The sequence below is a fragment of the Pseudophryne corroboree genome, chromosome 3, assembly GCF_028390025.1.
Source record: "Pseudophryne corroboree isolate aPseCor3 chromosome 3, aPseCor3.hap2, whole genome shotgun sequence".
NCBI classification, from domain to species: Eukaryota; Metazoa; Chordata; class Amphibia; order Anura; family Myobatrachidae; genus Pseudophryne; species Pseudophryne corroboree.
Window position 1 is genome coordinate 647,387,574 of NC_086446.1, and position 25,966 is coordinate 647,413,539.

The 25,966-nt window shown below is 45.1% G+C and overlaps 1 protein-coding gene across 27 annotated transcripts in view; it reads right to left on the reverse strand.

Annotated features, from left to right (window-relative positions):
* The window catches only part of ANK3 (ankyrin 3), a 1,328,922-nt gene that overhangs the window by 288,686 nt on the left and 1,014,270 nt on the right, over positions 1-25,966 (reverse strand). For all 27 annotated transcript variants that reach the window (XM_063961780.1, XM_063961785.1, XM_063961778.1 and 24 more), the window contains 2 exons: positions 18,089-18,187; positions 71-169 (listed from right to left, as the gene is read on the reverse strand). In XM_063961780.1, the coding sequence (XP_063817850.1) occupies positions 71-169; positions 18,089-18,187 (198 nt within the window). The remainder of the gene's footprint in view (positions 1-70; positions 170-18,088; positions 18,188-25,966) is intronic.

A 25,966-nucleotide genomic window follows, 5' to 3' on the forward strand; every position in this document is an offset into this window, starting at 1 on the left:
TGTTAAAGGTCATGTTAATTATAAAGTTGAATAAATGTGGTACAGCAGGTGTGGGAAACTTTCCACTAACCTTGGTTTTGGAGAGAATAGGGGCTCCCCTGTCCAGCAGCATCTCCACTACTTGTTCGTGACCACTCCTTGCTCCACAGTGGAGGGGTGTCAGACCATCCTGTAAAAAAAACAGATTCATATTATTGTATTAAAATATACAGATTTACCATTTACACATAGATAAAATGTACCTTGTAATGAAAATTTAGATCACAATCCTTTGATTCTGGCCAAGTCCGGCCATACTAGTCTTCCTCTATAAATCTGAACGGTATCTACAATGTTCTAATGGAAGGAAACCAGACTGACTCTAACATGGAGTTACTGCATAGCTTACGGTTCACTGTGTTTTCCAATGTTCTCTAACGAGTGATGGAAATATAGAGGAACTGCATTTATTGTACACCTACTGTAGTGTATATAGGGAATTATTCAGTAACGAGTGATGGAAATATAGAGGAACTGCATTTATTGTACACCTACTGTAGTGTATATAGGGAATTATTCAGTAACGAGTGATGGAAATATAGAGGAACTGCATTTATTGTACACCTACTGTAGTGTATATAGGGAATTATTCAGTAACGAGTGATGGAAATATAGAGGAACTGCATTTATTGTACACCTACTGTAGTGTATATAGGGAATTATTCAGTAACGAGTGATGGAAATATAGAGGAACTGCATTTATTGTACACCTACTGTAGTGTATATAGGGAATTATTCAGTAACGAGTGATGGAAATATAGAGGAACTGCATTTATTGTACACCTACTATAGTGTATATAGGGAATTATTCAGTAACGAGTGATGGAAATATAGAGGAACTGCATTTATTGTACACCTACTGTAGTGTATATAGGGAATTATTCAGTAACGAGTGATGGAAATATAGAGGAACTGCATTTATTGTACACCTACTGTAGTGTATATAGGGAATTATTCAGTAACGAGTGATGGAAATATAGAGGAACTGCATTTATTGTACACCTACTGTAGTGTATATAGGGAATTATTCAGTAACGAGTGATGGAAATATAGAGGAACTGCATTTATTGTACACCTACTGTAGTGTATATAGGGAATTATTCAGTAACGAGTGATGGAAATATAGAGGAACTGCATTTATTGTACACCTACTGTAGTGTATATAGGGAATTATTCAGTAAGGAGTGATGGAAATATAGAGGAACTGCATTTATTGTACACCTACTGTAGTGTATATAGGGAATTATTCAGTAACGAGTGATGGAAATATAGAGGAACTGCATTTATTGTACACCTACTGTAGTGTATATAGGGAATTATTCAGTAACGAGTGATGGAAATATAGAGGAACTGCATTTATTGTACACCTACTGTAGTGTATATAGGGAATTATTCAGTAACGAGTGATGGAAATATAGAGGAACTGCATTTATTGTACACCTACTGTAGTGTATATAGGGAATTATTCAGTAACGAGTGATGGAAATATAGAGGAACTGCATTTATTGTACACCTACTGTAGTGTATATAGGGAATTATTCAGTAACGAGTGATGGAAATATAGAGGAACTGCATTTATTGTACACCTACTATAGTGTATATAGGGAATTATTCAGTAACGAGTGATGGAAATATAGAGGAACTGCATTTATTGTACACCTACTGTAGTGTATATAGGGAATTATTCAGTAACGAGTGATGGAAATATAGAGGAACTGCATTTATTGTACACCTACTGTAGTGTATATAGGGAATTATTCAGTAACGAGTGATGGAAATATAGAGGAACTGCATTTATTGTACACCTACTGTAGTGTATATAGGGAATTATTCAGTAACGAGTGATGGAAATATAGAGGAACTGCATTTATTGTACACCTACTATAGTGTATATAGGGAATTATTCAGTAACGAGTGATGGAAATATAGAGGAACTGCATTTATTGTACACCTACTGTAGTGTATATAGGGAATTATTCAGTAAGGAGTGATGGAAATATAGAGGAACTGCATTTATTGTACACCTACTGTAGTGTATATAGGGAATTATTCAGTAACGAGTGATGGAAATATAGAGGAACTGCATTTATTGTACACCTACTGTAGTGTATATAGGGAATTATTCAGTAACGAGTGATGGAAATATAGAGGAACTGCATTTATTGTACACCTACTGTAGTGTATATAGGGAATTATTCAGTAACGAGTGATGGAAATATAGAGGAACTGCATTTATTGTACACCTACTGTAGTGTATATAGGGAATTATTCAGTAACGAGTGATGGAAATATAGAGGAACTGCATTTATTGTACACCTACTGTAGTGTATATAGGGAATTATTCAGTAACGAGTGATGGAAATATAGAGGAACTGCATTTATTGTACACCTACTATAGTGTATATAGGGAATTATTCAGTAACGAGTGATGGAAATATAGAGGAACTGCATTTATTGTACACCTACTGTAGTGTATATAGGGAATTATTCAGTAACGAGTGATGGAAATATAGAGGAACTGCATTTATTGTACACCTACTGTAGTGTATATAGGGAATTATTCAGTAACGAGTGATGGAAATATAGAGGAACTGCATTTATTGTACACCTACTGTAGTGTATATAGGGAATTATTCAGTAACGAGTGATGGAAATATAGAGGAACTGCATTTATTGTACACCTACTATAGTGTATATAGGGAATTATTCAGTAACGAGTGATGGAAATATAGAGGAACTGCATTTATTGTACACCTACTGTAGTGTATATAGGGAATTATTCAGTAAGGAGTGATGGAAATATAGAGGAACTGCATTTATTGTACACCTACTGTAGTGTATATAGGGAATTATTCAGTAACGAGTGATGGAAATATAGAGGAACTGCATTTATTGTACACCTACTGTAGTGTATATAGGGAATTATTCAGTAAGGAGTGATGGAAATATAGAGGAACTGCATTTATTGTACACCTACTGTAGTGTATATAGGGAATTATTCAGTAACGAGTGATGGAAATATAGAGGAACTGCATTTATTGTACACCTACTGTAGTGTATATAGGGAATTATTCAGTAACGAGTGATGGAAATATAGAGGAACTGCATTTATTGTACACCTACTGTAGTGTATATAGGGAATTATTCAGTAACGAGTGATGGAAATATAGAGGAACTGCATTTATTGTACACCTACTATAGTGTATATAGGGAATTATTCAGTAACGAGTGATGGAAATATAGAGGAACTGCATTTATTGTACACCTACTGTAGTGTATATAGGGAATTATTCAGTAACGAGTGATGGAAATATAGAGGAACTGCATTTATTGTACACCTACTGTAGTGTATATAGGGAATTATTCAGTAACGAGTGATGGAAATATAGAGGAACTGCATTTATTGTACACCTACTGTAGTGTATATAGGGAATTATTCAGTAACGAGTGATGGAAATATAGAGGAACTGCATTTATTGTACACCTACTATAGTGTATATAGGGAATTATTCAGTAACGAGTGATGGAAATATAGAGGAACTGCATTTATTGTACACCTACTGTAGTGTATATAGGGAATTATTCAGTAAGGAGTGATGGAAATATAGAGGAACTGCATTTATTGTACACCTACTGTAGTGTATATAGGGAATTATTCAGTAACGAGTGATGGAAATATAGAGGAACTGCATTTATTGTACACCTACTGTAGTGTATATAGGGAATTATTCAGTAACGAGTGATGGAAATATAGAGGAACTGCATTTATTGTACACCTACTGTAGTGTATATAGGGAATTATTCAGTAACGAGTGATGGAAATATAGAGGAACTGCATTTATTGTACACCTACTGTAGTGTATATAGGGAATTATTCAGTAACGAGTGATGGAAATATAGAGGAACTGCATTTATTGTACACCTACTGTAGTGTATATAGGGAATTATTCAGTAACGAGTGATGGAAATATAGAGGAACTGCATTTATTGTACACCTACTATAGTGTATATAGGGAATTATTCAGTAACGAGTGATGGAAATATAGAGGAACTGCATTTATTGTACACCTACTGTAGTGTATATAGGGAATTATTCAGTAACGAGTGATGGAAATATAGAGGAACTGCATTTATTGTACACCTACTGTAGTGTATATAGGGAATTATTCAGTAACGAGTGATGGAAATATAGAGGAACTGCATTTATTGTACACCTACTGTAGTGTATATAGGGAATTATTCAGTAACGAGTGATGGAAATATAGAGGAACTGCATTTATTGTACACCTACTATAGTGTATATAGGGAATTATTCAGTAACGAGTGATGGAAATATAGAGGAACTGCATTTATTGTACACCTACTGTAGTGTATATAGGGAATTATTCAGTAACGAGTGATGGAAATATAGAGGAACTGCATTTATTGTACACCTACTGTAGTGTATATAGGGAATTATTCAGTAAGGAGTGATGGAAATATAGAGGAACTGCATTTATTGTACACCTACTGTAGTGTATATAGGGAATTATTCAGTAACGAGTGATGGAAATATAGAGGAACTGCATTTATTGTACACCTACTGTAGTGTATATAGGGGAATTATTCAGTAACGAGTGATGGAAATATAGAGGAACTGCATTTATTGTACACCTACCTGTAGTGTATATAGGGAATTATTCAGTAAGGAGTGATGGAAATATAGAGGAACTGCATTTATTGTACACCTACTGTAGTGTATATAGGGAATTATTCAGTAACGAGTGATGGAAATATAGAGGAACTGCATTTATTGTACACCTACTGTAGTGTATATAGGGAATTATTCAGTAACGAGTGATGGAAATATAGAGGAACTGCATTATTGTACACCTACTGTAGTGTATATAGGGAATTATTCAGTAACGAGTGATGGAAATATAGAGGAACTGCATTTATTGTACACCTACTGTAGTGTATATAGGGAATTATTCAGTAACGAGTGATGGAAATATAGAGGAACTGCATTTATTGTACACCTACTGTAGTGTATATAGGGAATTATTCAGTAAGGAGTGATGGAAATATAGAGGAACTGCATTTATTGTACACCTACTGTAGTGTATATAGGGAATTATTCAGTAACGAGTGATGGAAATATAGAGGAACTGCATTTATTGTACACCTACTGTAGTGTATATAGGGAATTATTCAGTAACGAGTGATGGAAATATAGAGGAACTGCATTTATTGTACACCTACTGTAGTGTATATAGGGAATTATTCAGTAAGGAGTGATGGAAATATAGAGGAACTGCATTTATTGTACACCTACTGTAGTGTATATAGGGAATTATTCAGTAACGAGTGATGGAAATATAGAGGAACTGCATTTATTGTACACCTACTGTAGTGTATATAGGGAATTATTCAGTAACGAGTGATGGAAATATAGAGGAACTGCATTTATTGTACACCTACTGTAGTGTATATAGGGAATTATTCAGTAACGAGTGATGGAAATATAGAGGAACTGCATTTATTGTACACCTACTGTAGTGTATATAGGGAATTATTCAGTAAGGAGTGATGGAAATATAGAGGAACTGCATTTATTGTACACCTACTGTAGTGTATATAGGGAATTATTCAGTAACGAGTGATGGAAATATAGAGGAACTGCATTTATTGTACACCTACTGTAGTGTATATAGGGAATTATTCAGTAAGGAGTGATGGAAATATAGAGGAACTGCATTTATTGTACACCTACTGTAGTGTATATAGGGAATTATTCAGTAACGAGTGATGGAAATATAGAGGAACTGCATTTATTGTACACCTACTGTAGTGTATATAGGGAATTATTCAGTAAGGAGTGATGGAAATATAGAGGAACTGCATTTATTGTACACCTACTGTAGTGTATATAGGGAATTATTCAGTAACGAGTGATGGAAATATAGAGGAACTGCATTTATTGTACACCTACTGTAGTGTATATAGGGAATTATTCAGTAAGGAGTGATGGAAATATAGAGGAACTGCATTTATTGTACACCTACTGTAGTGTATATAGGGAATTATTCAGTAAGGAGTGATGGAAATATAGAGGAACTGCATTTATTGTACACCTACTGTAGTGTATATAGGGAATTATTCAGTAAGGAGTGATGGAAATATAGAGGAACTGCATTTATTGTACACCTACTGTAGTGTATATAGGGAATTATTCAGTAAGGAGTGATGGAAATATAGAGGAACTGCATTTATTGTACACCTACTGTAGTGTATATAGGGAATTATTCAGTAAGGAGTGATGGAAATATAGAGGAACTGCATTTATTGTACACCTACTGTAGTGTATATAGGGAATTATTCAGTAACGAGTGATGGAAATATAGAGGAACTGCATTTATTGTACACCTACTGTAGTGTATATAGGGAATTATTCAGTAAGGAGTGATGGAAATATAGAGGAACTGCATTTATTGTACACCTACTGTAGTGTATATAGGGAATTATTCAGTAAGGAGTGATGGAAATATAGAGGAACTGCATTTATTGTACACCTACTGTAGTGTATATAGGGAATTATTCAGTAAGGAGTGATGGAAATATAGAGGAACTGCATTTATTGTACACCTACTGTAGTGTATATAGGGAATTATTCAGTAAGGAGTGATGGAAATATAGAGGAACTGCATTTATTGTACACCTACTGTAGTGTATATAGGGAATTATTCAGTAAGGAGTGATGGAAATATAGAGGAACTGCATTTATTGTACACCTACTGTAGTGTATATAGGGAATTATTCAGTAAGGATTGTAGATTCTGCTAAAAATCAGAATCTGCAATCCTTTCTATCGCAGGGCAAGGCCGCCCAGTATGGTAAATGGCCTGCCCAGTGGCTGCGACTGAAATTTAATTGTGAACGCAGCAACTGTGGACAACCCACTGCCATTTTCTTGATCGGCGCGGCTGCATGTGACATCACGCAGCCACCCCGAAATACCATCGACCTGCTCCTGTTTTGCACGCTCGCAATGCTCCGTCGCCGCCCCCCACCTGCCTGTCAATCAGGCAGAGGCGTTGCAGCCAATGCGATCAGATCACATTGGCTGCTAGCACATGCACAGGATGGGACCTGCGCGTGCACACTAGCGCCACCAATGGTGTTATTGCGGTCGCATCAATTAGCAATGCGATCTGAATAACCCCCATAGTGCATTATCTACTATATAAAACAAGTATTACCATTAAAATGTGTTACCTATTAAAAAGGTCTCCCTGTGATTATTATTGGTTTAATATAGACAGTTGCATGAAATTCAATATACTGTATTAATAATTCTCAAGCACATATTTACTACAGTGGTGTCATATACATATTTTAGCCACTAAGTGGCAGTGTTGCTCCAGTACTAGCAATCATACAATATTTCCTCTGCCATCAGATACAGAGCATGAAGCTGACATAATGCACAATATTCTGGGCATCTAAGTGGTGGTAACAGTGATGAGAACGTATGAGTTTTTGTTTACATACTGTAGTCCCATATTACAAGCACCACAGGTAGATACAGAGTACTGTGGAGTAAAGGCTATTGTTTATAATAAAATGTTTTGGTCATATTTTCTCATGCAGCCAAATTTCCAGCCTATGTAATTTAATTTGTGACAGCCAATTCCCCAGCTGTCCACTAATTGCTATGCTTGGGTGAGGGTCTGCCTCTTTAAGCCTATGGGCTACCTCAGCCTACAAAAAAAGCATAGTTTATGTTTAAAATATGTATGATCTTTTTTTGTGCCACCCCCCCCCCCCCTCCCACATCACTCTTTCCCCTTGTGTTGCTTTTCCTCCACTTTCCCGAGTTACACTATATGCTATACATTTTGAACCGTATGTGTTCTTTTGTTTCACATGTCATATGCCTTGCACTGCGATAATCTGTGTGATAATCTAGCGTGATAGAATATTGTCATGGTCTCTGGGGGATAGGGAGATGAGGAGACTTTGGCTGCCCTAACCAATTGCCTGGTAAGATGCAACCCCACCAAGCTGGGCTTTCCCTGACTCGGTCGCATCCGATGTGACTGTGTCAGGGGAGCCTGTCGGCGGGTGCAGGAAGATAATCCTGCAAGAAGTGTAGATAAAATATATAGTTGCAAAAACAAAAACTGTACAGCATGTATGTATATTATATATATATATATATATATATATATATAATATATATATATATATATATATATATATATAGAGTGTGTGTGTGTGTGTGTGGATAGATAGATAGATATAGATATATAGATAGATAGACATAAACACTAAACATCTTTTAACTGTATAAACCTATTTTTCCCAGGAATGTACCCGTAATTGTGGATTTTTTTAAATTATCAAATTATGTAAATATTATCTGTTTAACCCTGATTTATTAACAAATCTGCATATCTGTTACTAAAATCAGTGATTTAAGAGAACATATAAGTGTAAGATCACATTACTGTGACAAGTCATACATCTCCCATGACCTTGTGTTCATGTAACAGTCTTTCTCTTTCTCAGCTTCATCGCAACGTACAGCAATTTAACGTTTACATATATTTATTAGGACAGCTTGTGACTAATGTCGCCCTCTGGTGATGAACCCGGTTAAGTCTCCCATCAGTGGTTGTAACCCTGCAGCATGGAAGCATGTAGCCACTGCAACTCCACTTTACTGCAACAAGAGTGCTGGAAGGGGCCCCGTGGCCCAAGCATCTTGTTACTTATAAATGTTTACCATCTGTAAAGGAAACACTTTGGGCCAAATGTACTAATGGGCCTGAAAACATGTTAGATACTACTCCTGTCCAACGTCAAGGTTCCTGGGGAGGTATGGAGAAGACAACTGTGGCAGCTATGTAACTGGCAGTAAGCAAATCACTGTGATGTAAAGAAGCTTCTACAATTTTAGGATGAGAGCCGGTAAATTAGCTGATGAACAAAGCTGAGGAACGTTTCCATTATAGTTCTCATTCGCTTATAAACTACAGTATTACTCCACTGAGGACCTGATTCAGAGATAGACGCAGATCGCAGCATACGTAGCCAGATCTGCGTCCATTTACTCATATGCTGGGGACCGCTCAGCACAATGCAAGGCCGCCCAGCATGTGTGATGGGCTGCCTCCAGATGCGCCTGCAATTAGACTGCATCAAACAAAGGTTGTCCCCTTGCAGCACCCTTCGTCCTGCCCTGCTCCCCTCAACGACACGTCGCCGCCCCGTGAACGTCCAGCATTTGTGATGGGCCACTGTCAATCACACTGCGCCCGCATCCTTCCTGGGTGCGGCTGCAATGTGTAAGGTTGTGCACTGCAGCCAGTGCACATGCGCAGACCAGTGGGTGCGTCCGCTGCGTTCGGATGCGCGGCTGCGTCCATCTCTGACTCAGCCCCTGAGCCCAATGCAAGATTCAATCCTGGCTTCCTAATGGTCTATCTCCTCCCACAGAGAAGCAGAACAATGAGGGGTTCCTATAATGAAATATTGCTAGAGCGCTGCACATAAACAGTGGCACAATATCATACCTTCTAGGGAGGGCAAGTGGATGTGTTGCCCATAGAAACCAATTAGAGTCTAGCTTTTACCTTTTGAATACATTATTTAAATAATACTTAGAATCTGATTGGCTGTTATGGGCAACCTCACTTTTCAAACAAGTTTTGATAAGTCTTCACTAGTATATTACTTCTAACAGTACACTGGCTGTATGTGCGTAAGGCACAGCATGAGGGCTGTGTGCACTAACCAATATGTGGTCTAAGGCTGTAACATTAGGCAGAACAGCAGTGAAAGGGTGTTCTGAAGGGACCGGCCAGTACCAGAAATGCTGGGCACGGTAACAATGTGATGTTCTGAAGGGACCTAGGGACAGGCCATTGCCGGAAATGCTGGGCACGGTAACAATGTGATGTTCTGAAGGGACCTAGGGACAGGCCATTGCCGGAAATGCTGGGCACGGTAACAATGTGATGTTCTGAAGGGACCTAGGGACAGGCCAGTGCCGGAAATGCTGGGCACGGTAACAATGTGATGTTCTGAAGGGTCCTAGGGACAGGCCAGTGCCGGAAATGCTGGGCACGGTAACAATGTGATGTTCTGAAGGGACCTAGGGACAGGCCAGTGCCGGAAATGCTGGGCACGGTAACAATGTGATGTTCTGAAGGGTCCTAGGGACAGGCCAGTGCCGGAAATGCTGGGCACGGTAACAATGTGATGTTCTGAAGGGACCTAGGGACAGGCCAGTGCCGGAAATGCTGGGCACGGTAACAATGTGATGTTCTGAAGGGTCCTAGGGACAGGCCAGTGCCGGAAATGCTGGGCACGGTAACAATGTGATGTTCTGAAGGGTCCTAGGGACAGGCCAGTGCCGGAAATGCTGGGCACGGTAACAATGTGTTGTTCTGAAGGGTCCTAGGGACAGGCCAGTGCCGGAAATGCTGGGCACGGTAACAATGTGATGTTCTGAAGGGACCTAGGGACAGGCCAGTGCCGGAAATGCTGGGCACGGTAACACTGTGATGTTTTGAAGGGTCCTAGGGACAGGCCAGTGCCGGAAATGCTGGGCACGGTAACAATGTGATGTTCTGAAGGGTCCTAGGGACAGGCCAGTGCCAGAAATGCTGGGCACGGTAACAATGTGATGTTCTGAAGGGTCCTAGGGACAGGCCAGTGCCGGAAATGCTGGGCACGGTAACAATGTGATGTTCTGAAGGGTCCTAGGGACAGGCCAGTGCCGGAAATGCTGGGCACGGTAACAATGTGATGTTCTGAAGGGACCTAGGGACAGGCCAGTGCCGGAAATGCTGGGCACGGTAACAATGTGATGTTCTGAAGGGTCCTAGGGACAGGCCAGTGCCGGAAATGCTGGGCACGGTAACAATGTGTTGTTCTGAAGGGTCCTAGGGACAGGCCAGTGCCGGAAATGCTGGGCACGGTAACAATGTGATGTTCTGAAGGGACCTAGGGACAGGCCAGTGCCAGAAATGCTGGGCACGGTAACAATGTGATGTTCTGAAGGGTCCAAGGGACAGGCCAGTGCCGGAAATGCTGGGCACGGTAACAATGTGATGTTCTGAAGGGTCCTAGGGACAGGCCAGTGCTGAAATGCTGGGCACGGTAACAATGTGATGTTCTGAAGGGTCCTAGGGACAGGCCAGTGCTGAAATTCTGTGCACGGTAACAATGGGGGGAATTCAATTGTTTGAAAAGTCGTTGGGTGTCTGTTTTTTCCTGTTTATTAGATAGGAAAATACAGACAACCAACTGACTTTTCAAACAATTGAATACCCCCAATGTGTTCTGCCCACATCGATTCTTGTGCACAAATTGTCCTGACTCTCGCATTTAATAAGAATGGAGGTATGCAACCATGGCATTTCCACCAGCGCAGTTACCTGATTTTGGACGGGACATTTTCTCTCTAGTGCTCTACAAGAAAGCCATACCAATGTATATATGCACAATGTAATTGGTAGTATAACTAATGCCTGTGCGACTGAACTCACACTGTGTTTAATAACAAGGTGCAAAGAGTAATGCTGTTACCGATAGCTACCAACCAGATATCAGTTTCTATTACTCACTATATAAATATATATATATATATATATATATATATATATCTCCTATATATTTGTCTAAATCTGTGACTCTGTGCCCGTAACGCTGGGTGGAGTCACAGCGGTGGGCGGAGTCAGCAAGTCTCTGCTCCTGCTGCCTGTCCATCTCTCTCTCTCCCCTCCCCCCACCCATCAGCAGCTCTGATTCCCCGGCCGCGGCGCCGGCCCAACAACAACGGCTGATGCCGCCCCCGGCATACACATTAGGAGGGACGGGTGGCGCAGGAGAAGGCTCTCATAGCCCTCCCTGCCCCGCGTACACAGACCCGCCGCCTCCTCCGCACAAATCCCGCTGTCAGCTCTCCTGCTGTGACAGGAGGCGAATGCTGCAGTGACGTCATCTCCTGCAGCACTCTCCTCCTGTCACACAGCCGGCACACACTCTCCAGTCTCCGGGGGCTGCCAGCATCTACAGGCAAGCTCGAAACACCCCCGGAGCGAGAGAGAACAGACCCGCGAGGCCACGCTCCTTTCACAGCAGGCCACGCCCCCTTTTTGGCCGCGGGGGGGGGGGGGGGAGAGATGTGTGTAACAGTAATGCTGAAATGCTGACCCAGTGACGCCTCTGGACACTGTACTGTTTACCAGCCTGCAGCAGCCGCCCACAGCCCCAACGGTGAGTCCCTCCGGCCATCCTACCCACTGTTTCTATGTCTGCTCGCCACTTTACACAAGTCTCCTATTCTGGTGCCCTCCCCCTCCACTACTTTCCCCCCTCTCTTCATCAGCTTCCTCACTGGGGACCCTCCCTGCCGACCCGCGTCTCTATATCCCCTCCCTACCACCCCGCGTCTCTCTATCCCCTCCCTACCGCCCCGCGTCTCTCTATCCCCTCCCTACCGCCCCGCGTCTCTATATCCCCTCCCTACCGCCCCGCGTCTCTCTATCCCCTCCCTACCGCCCCGCGTCTCTATATCCCCTCCCTACCGCCCCGTGTCTCTCTATCCCCTCCCTACCGCCTTGCGTCTCTATCCCCTCCCTACCGCCCCGCGTCTCTATATCCCCTCCCAGCCGCCCCGCGTCTCTCTATCCCCTCCCTACCGCCCCACATCTCTCTATCCCCTCCCTACCGCCCCGCGTCTCTATATCCCCTCCCAGCCGCCCCGCGTCTCTCTATCCCCTCCATACCGCCCCGCGTCTCTATATCCCCTCCCTGCCGCCCGCGTCTCTCTATCCCCTCCCTACCGCCCTGCGTCTCTATATCCCCTCCCTACCGCCCCACCTCTCTCTATCCCCTCCTCCCTATGCCTCTGTATCCCCTCCCTACCGCCCGCGTCTCAGTATCCCCTCCCTACCGCTCCGCGTCTCTGTATCACCTCCCTACCGCCCCGTGTCTCTGTATCCCCTCCTACCGCCCCGCGTCTCTGTATCCCCTCCCTACCGCCCGCGTCTCTCTATCCCCTCCCAGCCGCCCCGCCTCTCTGTATCCCCTTCCCTATCGCCCCGGGTCTCTCTATCCCCTCCCTACCGCCCCGCGTCTCTCTATCCCCTCCCTGCCGACCCGCGTCTCTCTATCCCCTCCATACCACCCCGCGTCTTTCTATCCCCTCCCTACCGCCCCGCGTCTCTATATATCCCCTCCCTACCGCCCTGCGTCTCTCTATCCCCTCCCTACGGCCCTGCGTCTCTCTATCCGCTCCCTACCGCCTCACGTCTCTCTATCCCCTCCCTACCGCCCCACGTCTCTTTATCCCCTCCCTACCGCCCCGCGTCTCTATAACCCCTCCCAGCCGCCCCGCGTCTCTCTATCCCCTCCCTACCGCCCCGCGTCTCTATATCCCCTCCCAGCCGCCCCGCGTCTCTCTATCCCCTCCCTACCGCCCCGCGTCTCTATATCCCCACCCTACCGCCCCGCCTCTCTCTATCCCCTCCTCCCTATGCCTCTGTATCCCCTCCCTACCGCCCGCGTCTCAGTAACCCCTCCCTACCGCTCTGCGTCTCTGTATCACCTCCCTACCGCCCCGTGTCTCTGTATCCCCTCCTACCGCCCGCGTCTCTGTATCCCCTCCCTACCGCCCCGCGTCTCTCTATATCCTCCCAGCCACCCCGCCTCTCTGTATCCCCTCCCTATCGCCCCGGGTCTCTCTATCCCCTCCCTACCGCCCCGCGTCTCTCTATCCCCTCCCTGCCGACCCGCGTCTCTCTATCCCCTCCATACCGCCCCGCGTCTTTCTATCCCCTCCCTACCGCCCCGCGTCTCTATATATCCCCTCCCTACCGCCCTGCGTCTCTCTATCCCCTCCCTACGGCCCTGCGTCTCTCTATCCCCTCCCTGCCGCCCTGCGTCTCTCTATCCCCTCCCTACCGTCCCCCTTCTATCTATCCCCTCCCTACCGGCCCGCGTCTCTCTATCCCCTCTATACACTCATACAAATATTGAACCGCAGCAAGGCGTGCAGGGGTTAAGGGGGCGTAGCCCCTTTTGACGGTGTGAAGAGCGCCCGTAGGGCGCGATGAAGCACCTAGTATATATATATATATATATATATATATATATGTATGTGTGTGTGTGATATGTGTTAGGTACTTCACTTCATACTTGCCTACTCTCCCGGAAGCTCCCATTTTTTTGGGGTAGACCCCCTGGAAGAGTAGGCAGGTCTCCCGCATCCTGTTCACATCCTAGTTATGCGGGCAGGATGGAGAGATACTCTCCCGTGTTCGCGGTTCCGTGGAGTAGGGAAGGGGTTAAAATGACGGTGATGTTACAGCCTGGCTCCTCCCCCTGAAGTCTCCTGCAGCGTCTCCTCTCTGGGCTTCTCCCGAAGAGGAAAAATTAAATGTAGGCAAGTATGCTTCACTAGTGCATATTCTCTATACAGTAAATAGAAAACCAAGCATTTAGAGGCGTTAAACAGACTACCACGGTCAATGTGCATCAGAAATTAGCAAGATGACATCAGGCAGGACAGAAATCCAGCCTCACCGGTGACATCCCAGCTCACGGACTCTGCGTGATGGTCAGCTAATATATAATGCATAAAGCATAAGACTGGCTTCTATCCAAAAATCAATACTGCAACATCAGCTTTACGTAATACATGATGCGTAAGTTATATGCTAAATGCATATTCAGCACCTCCGTCAAAGATGTTTCTGCCTTCTGGATGCTCTCATTAAAATGTATGATATCCGTGTGGCTCCCTGAGACTCTCAGGAGCTGAAAATGAAGGTTCTCTGAAAATACTCTGAAGCTGCTTTTGTTAAACTGACTTTCATGTAGTTTCTCTCACAAGAGCAGTGCTGCTAAGTGCTCCAGCTTCTGCAGCTCTGTCCTGGATGTGCAGGATTCCCAGAGGTAGCTGATTGGAAGTTACAAACATTCGCTCTTTAATGGCTTTTGGATTGGCGCTAGCCTTGATCCAGCCTGCCACAGCAGAAATCAAGGTAGATATGTTGTTGGGTAGAAAAGTTATATTGAGCAGGGTTTCTTATCTTTACTGTTCTGGGTCTGAGATTCATTAGAGGATATAATCAGTGATTCATTAAAGAGGGGGGATTTATCAAATCCTCTAAAGGGGACAAATGGAGTTGGAAATGTTGCTATGGGCAACACCTCATTTGTCTTCTTTAGAAGTTTTGAGAAATCTCCCCTTAAATGTACCATGCGCGGTAATTATTAGACCCCCAAGAAGACTAATAGAAAAAATGTTAGCAAAGCCAGAGGACAGCAGTTAAAAAGTCTTAGGGGTTCATCTATCAAATAGTATTTGCAGGATATTAGAGGAGGGGGGTTGCCTGGTGTCTGCTAATATTACGTATCGCCTGTATGTATCTATTGTGGACCACAACAGATACTGGAGATATCTCCTTTGTTCGCAAAAGCAGCCCTACATAGGTTTCTTTGGAGGCTGCTTCAATGCCAAATTTACTTTGCATTTCAGATCTTGGGCCGGGTAGCTAATGCCATCTTCTGATGATGTTGGCAATTGTAGCCTATGGGCAACACTCCATAAGAGGTAATCCCTCCCTGGATCTCTTCTCTAGCACATACGCAGTGCAGTAACAAAGCCAGACCCACATTAGCGACCATGTTACCTTTACACATTAGAGGGGCTGGCTCCTATCAGAGCTCAGGTCCCGGCATGTGTAATTTAATACACACCAGTGGTCCATCATTTCTTATTGCGGTGAGAAGCCATTGTAATTATCAGCTCTAAAACCCATTCATATAAAATGGGCCACTAAGTCTATGACTATAGGAGCACTCATTTGTTTTTATAGTTCACCCCAAAAATTTAAGTTGCATGAAAAATGATAGAAAAATTAAGAGGTTTAGTTGTTTGTTCCTCCGTTATTATTTATGTTACTTACAATCATGTATTTATAATGATCTCACAACTAGTAACATTGGTTAATGTCTGCACCACGGGTATGACCGGCTGAAAATGTCACCTACGTCCAATATAAATGGGTGGTCAATATACTGTAAGGAGGGCTTACACTGTTCATTACATGTATTGACTTGGGTTTATCTCTTTTACCTTTTCTGAAATTAGTATTAAGAATTAGGAATTAGGAAACTTGCTGTGTGCTCAAGTTAGTATTAATTAGTAAATATTCTAAATTATATAATTTCCTTTTTATCAGTTCTATTGCCTGAGTGAGATAATAATTGGTTGAATTAATTATTCAATACTTCACTGATCATTACCAGTTGTATAGTAAACTAGCTGTTCTACCCATTCTTCACACGGGAGTTTCTGATTTTCACGGTTGTAAATATAAACAAGTGTTAAAAATTTGGTGAATTAAACCATGGTTCTTGGCGTTACCCGATGAGTACCCGTAGCAGATACGGTAGAAGGACCAATTTTGTCATTTATTAAATTCTATACACTGGAAGTGCAATCCAAATTTTGATCAAATTGTCCATTTGGACATTATCATTGCCGCAGCACAAGCCACGCATCGGTAATGACGTCATTATGTCAACCGCCTTTTTATCCCCTATGGGGAGGTTTTTTAATATTCTAATTACGCTGTTTTCCTATTTCCTACTTTATAAAATCTGCAAAGCACAGAACTAAACAACTGTATTGTTTTTGACAAATAATGTAAAATAATTCTATACCTGCAGTTTGTCCACTTTATAAATGATAATTACTTTATGTATGCTAAAAAAATAATGCAACAAAGTAAATAGTTGGTTTTTTTATTTGTAATTGTAAATGTTTGGTTTGTGTTGTGTTTCTGGCTCTGCTAGCAAAAGACAATTCTGCATGGAATTTGTTATATTACACTAATTTGCTGTGTATTCCATCGCTGGTTTTTCTTCTATGCTCCCATATATTATGAAGTGCTAGTCTATATTCAATATAATCAACCACCAGGTCACATCAAATAATCAATATCATGTCGGCGATAATTAAAGTACCATTGCTACATCTTAGCTCCCTCTGCCCTAGTCTGATGCAGAAAAGTTCTCATGTAAGTTCTCGGGAAGCACGGATGATGTAATGATTAGCATTAATACATCACAGCACTGAGGTCATGGGTTCAATTCCCAACATGGCCCTTACTGTGTGAGGTTTGTATAGTCTCCCAGTGCTTGCGTGGGTTACTTCTCGGTACTCTGGTTTCCATACACAATGCAAAAATATACTGGTAGGTTATTTGGTCCCTGTCAGAAAATAACCAAGTGTGTATGTGTGTTGTACGGGATGTAGTTATGTGAGCGGCGGTTAAGAGACAGCCGGTCACATTCCCGATGGCTACATCCCATCCCCCTCTAAATCCTGAACAGTCGTCATGCAGACTAGCAGGGGTTATTCCCACTCTTCGGTGTCCATGACACCCATAGAGTGGGAATAGAACCTGTGGCGACCGTATTCCGCCGCAGGAATCCCGTGGTCAATATGCTGACCACCGTGATCCCCAGCGGCAGTCACGCGTACCCAACCCGTGTTGTACATGTGGTAGGGAATATACACTGTAAGCTCCACTGGGGCAGGGACTGATGTGAAAGGCAAATATTCTTTGTAAAGCACTACGGAATATGTGTGCGCTATATAAACAACTGGTAGTAGTAATAATAATAATGTAATAATCAAATGGGATGCATACCGGCGTGCAGTCACTGGTTGGAATGCTGACACCAGGATCCCAACATGGATCAAGATACCGGCGCCAGCATCCCAAACGTACGTGATACTGTAAGTCCACAGCTCACAGGATTTAGTCATCACCTGAATATTATGGTTTGTCTGACTTTCACATCTGAAAAGTGCTGGGAATTCTCACTCGAGCCTCAACTCAGATATGCCTCAGATTAACCTGAATATGAACTGCTCGTCTCTATCTAAGACACTTGGAGAACAGAGCTACCAATATAATATCCGTCCTCTCCCTAAAATTATTGGTTGCGACAAAGGAATCACTGTCCCGCCTCTGCTTACCCTTGTTTTGGCATCAATTTTAGATCCTCGATCCAGCAATAGTTTCACCATGTTTCCATTGCCTCTCTTAGAGGCCACGTGCAAGGGAGTGATGTCATTCTGTGAAAGACAAGGGTATAGAATAAGTTCATGTTTACTTCAAGAGTGAAGTAGAATCCTGTGTAAAGCAATTATGTCAACAATGGAACACAATAACCACAGTCTGCAGTTTGCTTTGCATACATTTACACAATGACACCATCGCACTCATATATTGCTCCGAATAGTTGTGTTATCTAATGGAATAATACGCAAAGTGTTAATTATATTAACCATATTTATAATGGAATTATAACTAGTACTACACAGTAAGAGTGCAATTTGTGAAGCATTGGTTAACTAAATCTCCAACAAACCACATAGGCATAGCACAAAGTAACAAGAGGTTAACTTTAACTTTTCATCATTTGTGTTAAAAATATCAGGATTGCATTAAGGTTACTTCATATGTACTTGTCAACTCTCCCTGATTGTCATTATCTTCCCTAACTCCCCAAAGAGTGTAGCAATCTCCCTGACTCCCAGAAGAGTGTAGCAGTCTCCCTGACTCCCGGAAGAGTGTAGCAATCTCCCTGACTCCCAGAAGAGTGTAGCAATCTCCCTGACTCCCAGAAGAGAGTAGCGGTCTCCCTGACTCCCGGAAGAGTGTAGCAATCTCCCTGACTCCCAGAAGAGTGTAGCAGTCTCCCTGACTCCCAGAAGAGTGTAGCAATCTCCCTGACTCCCGAAAGAGTGTAGCAATCTCCCTGACTCCCCGAAGAGTGTAGCAATCTCCCTGACTCCCAGAAGAGTGTAGCAGTCTCCCTGACTCCCGGAAGAGTGTAGCAAGCTCCCTGACTCCCTGAAGAGTGTAGCAATCTCCCTGACTGCCTGAAGAGTGTAGCAATCTCCCTGACTCCCTGAACAGTGTAGCAATCTCCCTGACTCCCTGAACTGTGTAGCAATCTCCCTGACTCCCCATAGAGTGTAGCAATCTCCCTGACTCCCCATAGAGTTTAGCAATCTCCCTGACTCCCCATAGAGTGTAGCAATCTCCCTGACTCCTGGAAGAGTGTAACAATCTCCCTGACTCCCCATAGAGTGCAGCAATCTCCCTGTCTCCCCGAAGAGTGTAGCCATGTTGCTTTTATATACATACTTGGAAAAATATAAATAAGGCAGAGATATAAACATTGAATTGGGATAATTTCCTTGGATTTGGTTATAAGGCACAGTGGGGCAGATGTGTTAACTTGAAGAAGGGATAAAGAAGTGATAAAGCAGTGATAAGCGCAAGGTGATAACGCACCAGCCAATCATTACGGATTGAAAAACGACAGTTAGTAGCTGAATGGCAGGTGAGTTATCACCTTGCACTTATCACTGCTTTATCACTTCTTCATCCCTTCACCAGGCTTAATACATGTGAGCCAGTGATCTATATATATATATATATATATATATATATATATAGAGCGACTGGCTGGCACGCTAATTCTTAATACAGCTGCCACGGTGCTCACAAGTATAAACAGTGTATATAAGGCAAAGCTGGGCACTCTGTGGTCTTGGCTGAATAAATAAAACACGTCAGACATCAGGAGAATTTGCAAAGTTTCGGGCGATTAATGCCCGTCATCAGGCAGTTTGTAAGTGCTGCAATAAACGCCCGAAATGTTGCAAATTCTCCTGATGTCTGATGTGATTTCTTTATTTATCTAGTCAAGACCACGGAGTTTCCAGTTTCGCTATATATATCTCCTATATAATAGCCCAGATCTGTGACTTTGTGACTCATTTGCTAACGCTGGGCGGAGTCACAACACTGGGCGGAGTTAGTCAAATGAGTCACAGATCTGGGCAAATCTATAGGAGACTAGGAGCAGAAGCAGATAGTATGGGCATGGCACAGGCAGGGGTGCATATCTCCCAGCTTTCTTCAGGCAGAAGGAGGGACACACGCATGGCGGAAAGGGGGCGTGGCAAACAAAAGGGTGCGTGGCTTCACGGGAGGGCCCCCATTTTCGTCAGTGGGGGGGCATGCCCAACGCTCTGTGAGCTGCTGGCATGTCTCCAGGGGCGGATTATGAGTCCGGGGGGACCAGGGCACTTGAGACAGGGGAGCCCTATCTCATTGCTGTGCCTGCTGTGGGGTTGGGGGCGTGGCCTAATCGCGGTCCGCGTGACCACGCCCCCTTATGCAAATTCCGGGATTTTTTTTTTATGTGGAATTTTGGCCCCTCAGCTAGGGCTAAATCCAGAGGAGGTGGTCGCTCCCCCCCTACACACCCGCACAGGCAGAAGAAAGCAGGGAGACTGCTGCCTCCCTGCAACACCACAGACCTGCCAACACGCAGCAGCGTGTGCTGACTGTAGCTCAATGCTGCCGCTGTTGTTGGCAGGACGGGGGAGCTTCTGAGCTGGGACAGAGCTACTCCAGCTGGGGGGGCCCCTAAAACTGTGGGGCCCATGGTACGTACCCCCTGCCCCCCCCCCCCTTAATCCGGCTCTGCTGCCGGAACCCCGGGACATTTGGGAGGTATGGGGGTGTGTGAGGGGGTATGCCATACAGACAGACGGGCACCGGCTCACTGTGTGCTTGACCCCCCACATCAGCATACTCAGCAGGGTCTCTCTGGCGCGGAGGAGCATCACTTTTTAGCACACTCCACGCTTCTTAGCTGCAGTTTTGTAGGGCACCTGCCGCTGTGCAGTTTCCGTACTGCCTCTGTTATCTCCAGCCCCGGAAACCCCACCGCTAGCTGCAGCGCTGCCGCACGCAGTGAGGTGCGCCCAGCTCCTTCACACACTTTAGCCAGCAGGTAGCGCTGCAGAAGTCCGAGCTGCTTGCAGGCTCCGACCCCCTCCTCCCTCCAGCCGCAGCGTCTCCTGGGAGCTAACCAGTCACTCCCAGTCTCCCCTTACCACAGTGCCCGGCAGCCGCGAGGTCCGCGCCGCGTGCAAACTATGACCCCCTCCTCCCTCCAGTCCTAGCGTCTCCTGGGGGCTAACCAGTCACTCCCAGTCTCCCCTTACCACAGTGCCTGGCAGCTGAGAGGGGGGAGGGATGCTGACGGGCAGAGGAAGCAGGACTCCAGCCTGAGAGAGTTAGCCACGCCAAGTCTCCATCAGCAGCAGATCCCAACAGGTTGGAGTGGAACAGCAGCAGCCAGCAGCAGTGACTCCGGTAAGACACATCTGTCTGTCACCCCTGGCCTTGCCCTGTCACCCTTATCCTGGCCCTTTCACCCTTATGCTGGCCCTGTCACCCCTGTCCTGGTCCTGCCGCCCCTACCCAGGCCCTGTCACCCCTATCCTGTCCCTGTCATTTCTGTCCTAGCCCCGTCGCCCCTGTCCTGGCCCCGTCACCCCTGTCCTTGCCCCGTCACCCCTCTCCTGGCCCCGTCACCTCTGTCCTGGCCCCGTCACCCCTGTCCTGGCCCCGTCACCCCTGTTCTGACACTGTCACCCCTGTCCTGGCCCTGTTACTGCATACCCTCCAACTACCTTTTTGGCAGGTACAGTACCCGCAGTGCCTCCAGACCCCTCCCCAATGCACCACGCCTCCGCACTTTCCCCTCCACCACATGCGGCACTCCACCTCTCCCCCACACGCTGTGCCTCCACACCCCCTACACCACCCGCGGCTCCCACTCCCTCGCACCTCCACCACCCACAGCACCTCCAGACCCCCTCCACCATCCACCCCCCATATATGTCTCCCCCCACACCTTCCCCCCTCCACCCGCAGCATCTGCAGTCCCCTCCTCACCCACCCCTCCCCAACCCATGGCACCCCCACACCTGATGCCCCCACACCTGATGCGCCTCCAGACACCCTTCCCAATCCGCCGCACCACCCGTACCTGCCCCTCCCCTACCCACGGTGCCTCCAGACCCCCTACCCCACCCCTGGTACCCCCACCCCTTCCCATCCCACAGCACCTACGGAACCCTTCACCCATCCGCAACATCCCCGCAACTGCCCCTCTCCCACCCGAGGCAACCCTGCCACTCCCCCACCTACAGTGCCTCCAGACCCCTCCCCCATCTGCAGCCCCCACTCCTCTGCCCCTCCCCCACCCGCAGCACCTCCTGACCCTTCCCCATCCTGCCCCCCCCCCGCGCTTCCGCCCCCCCTCCACCCGCAGCATCTACAGACACCCTCCCCCATCCGCAGTCCCCCCCGCACCCGCTACATTCTGTACATCGTGCCCTGCAGGTGCTGTTCACGCCGTCGCAAGGGGCTGCGCCTCCTTCACCATCGCACGCCCTTTCATTGTGCAATATTTAACCACTAACAAAGAAATGCAGGTAATACTCCATATAATACAAATATTGAACCCTAGAAAGGTATGCAAGGGTTAAGGGGGCGTAGCCCCTAGCGACGGTGTGAAGAGCGCCCATAGGGCGCGATGAAGCACCTAGTATATATATATATATACAGTACATATGTATCTGAGTATATGTGTGCCAAACTGTAACTGCTAAGTGTGCAAGTACAGTATGGGTTGCTTGCATGGTTTCTGTAGAGGAAAACCGTTACAGAAGGGTCACTACTTCTTGATCCCATCCGGGCATTGGAAATGTTAGCTACTGCAGGCCTGTGGTGCATCATGATAATAGACGCCCTACAGTAAGTCCTTTACTGTAAGTGGTTACAATAAAAATACAACAAAAACATTCTGTACTTTGAATAATATACCTTTTCATGAAAGTTTAATACAGGCAAACTAAACCTCAGTGCAGAATACGGCTGTACGTCTTACTTCAGGTGCATTACTCTCGCGCTACTTAGCATCGTATAGTGTACATTGTTCTTACCCAGTCTGACCTAGAGCTGGAAACTTGCCTCTCTACTTAGCCATGTTATCTTGTGATACTTATAATTGTGCAATTAATACCTCAGATTAGGTACCTTGCCAGGATCAAAGAGCTTAAATTAGCAATTAGTTTAAAAGAAAAAGCGTCATGTCTCCTTTAATTAAGATCCAATTGCGTACCAGCCATCCATGACATATAAACCCTGTGCAATTTTCCAGGACATTTGGTTTGCACTCTTTATTTGTTAGTCAGTCTACATATGTGTACAGTACACAGGACGCATATGATAAACAGGTCTCCCTGTTTCTTCTCCATATATTACATATAATAAAGTCAAGCCTACAAATAAGTCTAATATTAGGAGTGTATGTTTAAGGTAGTAATTAAAATAAAATAAAGAACATGAGAGAGTTTACTATCAGGGTGAAAAGGGATAGACAGGGAGCACCGGATGGGCATCTATTATATCGAAACTCTCCTTTTCCAAGACATTGCTGCCTGATTCGGAGTCGTACACACTGCCTACAGAGGAGCAATGTTTTTCTTCAGCGCATGCGTCTAAAGGCCCGTACACACTGGTCGATATATCGGTCGTTCTCTTGAACGGCCGATATATCGCGGGACCGTCGGCCAGTGTGTACGGCCAATACATCTGTGAACTCCGTCGTTCACAGACGTATCGCGTCGGCCGTGCAGCACAGCCGACGGCCAATATATCTACCGATATATTGGCGCGTCGCTGTGTGTGTACGGGCGGTCGGCCGACCGCCCGTACACATGCTGCGGCGGCCAGCGGTGATTGACAGCTGAACTGGGCGGGCGTGTGTACACGCCCGCCCAGTTCATGACGTCAGTCCCCGACGGATCGGGCACAGTGTGTATGCTCAACACACTGCCCGATCTGTCCATAGATATATCTGCAGATCAATTGATCTGCAGATATATCTATTAGTGTGTACCCACCTTAAGTCACACTACCCATACTGTATGTTTAGATAGTGTGCGCACGTCGTTGAGATTGAGGCACATCTCAGAAGTGACACAATACAAAGAAAAAATTGGAGAAAATGACTTAGCCGGCGCTGTCAGAATGTGGTTCTCGTCGTGATAATCCCTCAAACTTCCATTTGCATAACATTCAGTTTCACCATAGCTGGAGTCTTTTTCAAGGTATCCTGGTGATACACCAGGATACCCTCAAAAAGACGCCAGCTAGGAGTGGAAACGCGTTGGAAGCTTTTGGGACAACAAGGAGTGTGGAGTTCATTGCCGGTGACCGGTGTGGATACTGATTGAACCTGTTCCAGCTTCCATCATTTATTCATGCGCAGTTTGGAACTGTTTGGCCACGGTTCCATTGTCTTCCGGTAATTACCCTGCATTCTTAAGTTACCAGGAGCTATTTGGTGGAATTATTGACAGAATTTTCACACACACCTGATTTTAATTCATTGTTTTGTATTGTTCTTTCGTGTATTAAACAAACTTTACTATTGCCACTTTGTTTCATTTCCCTATGGTGAAACTGAATGTTATGCAAATGGAGTTTGAGGGATTATCACGACGAGAACCACATTCTGACAGCGCCGGCTAAGTAATTTTCTCCAATTTTTTCTTTGTATTGTGTCATGTTGGTGAGGGGTGAAGGATACCTCGTGTGAGTTTATGTAAGCTGGCAGCAGTGTATTGCGCATAGAGCTTTTGTTTAGAAACCACTTCGGTCTCAGAAGTGTCTTGAAAATGTATTGGGCATTCCCGGGCAGTGACAGAGAGGTGGCTTAGAAGATGCATGCAGTGATTAGTTCCGCCCCCCACGCGGTCCTGGATGACAGCCTGATCGGATGAACAACAATGTCATGGCCCCTCTTTCAGTAAAGACTACTTCTGTCCCTATGCTGGGCACTGGTGAGAGGATGAGGTGCTGGTGAGAGAATGGGACACTGGTGAATGAGGGGGCACTGGTGAGAGGATGAGGTGCTGGTGAGAGAATGGGACACTGGTGAGCGGAGGGGCACTGGTGAGAGGATGAGGTGCTGGTGAGAGAATGGGACACTGGTGAATGAGGGGGCACTGGTGAGAGGATGAGGTGCTGGTGAGAGAATGGGACACTGCTGAGTGGATGGGCACTGGTGAGAGGATGAGGTGCTGGTGAGAGAATGTAACACTGATGAGAGAATGAGAGCACTGGTGAGAGGATGGGGTGCTGGCAGGCAAGAGAATGGAACACTGGTGAGAGGGGGGCTGCTGGTGAGAAGATGAGAGAGTCGCTGAGAGGATGAATACAGGTCCACTAATTTCTTAAAATGTCCCGAGCAGCAGTCACTGCAGGGGCATCCGGAGGATGGAGGCTGCCTAATATGTTTTATGTGCTGGGTGCCAGTCTGAGAGCATGACCTTGTGGGGTTGGAGGGATAATGTGCATAGTTTAGGGAAGTTAATAATTTTAAAGTGGTATTGTTTAAGTGGGGTCTATTATGAGGGTTAATGAGTTAACTCAGTGGTTCCCAAACACAGTCCACAAGGCACCCCAACCTTCCAGGTTTTGAGGATATATATGCTTAGTCACAGGTGACTTAGGGGTCTATTCATGAAGCAGTGAAAAGTGTGGAGAAGTGAGTCAGTGGTGAAGTTGCCCATGGCAGCCAATCAGCTGCTATGTATAATTTTATAGAATGCATTTTATAAATGTTACCTTAACACTGATTGGTTGCCATGGTTAACTTCTCCACTGGCTCTCTTCTCCACTCTTTTCACTGCTTCACGAATAGATCCCTTATTAAGTACCTCAGTCTGTTTGACTATACTATCTAAGCAAAAGCAGGGATATCCCTAAAACCTAAACTGTTAGGGTGCCTGAAGGACAATGTTTGGAAACCACTGGGTTAAAAATAGAGTTAAGATAAAGGGGTTAAAAATTATCTCAATAAAAGATATATTTTTTTCATTAGACCAAGTGAGGTTATGAGTGAGTTAATAAATATTAATCAAATTAATTAATGATGCAGGGAGTAATTAGTGATTAGGATAAGAGAGTTA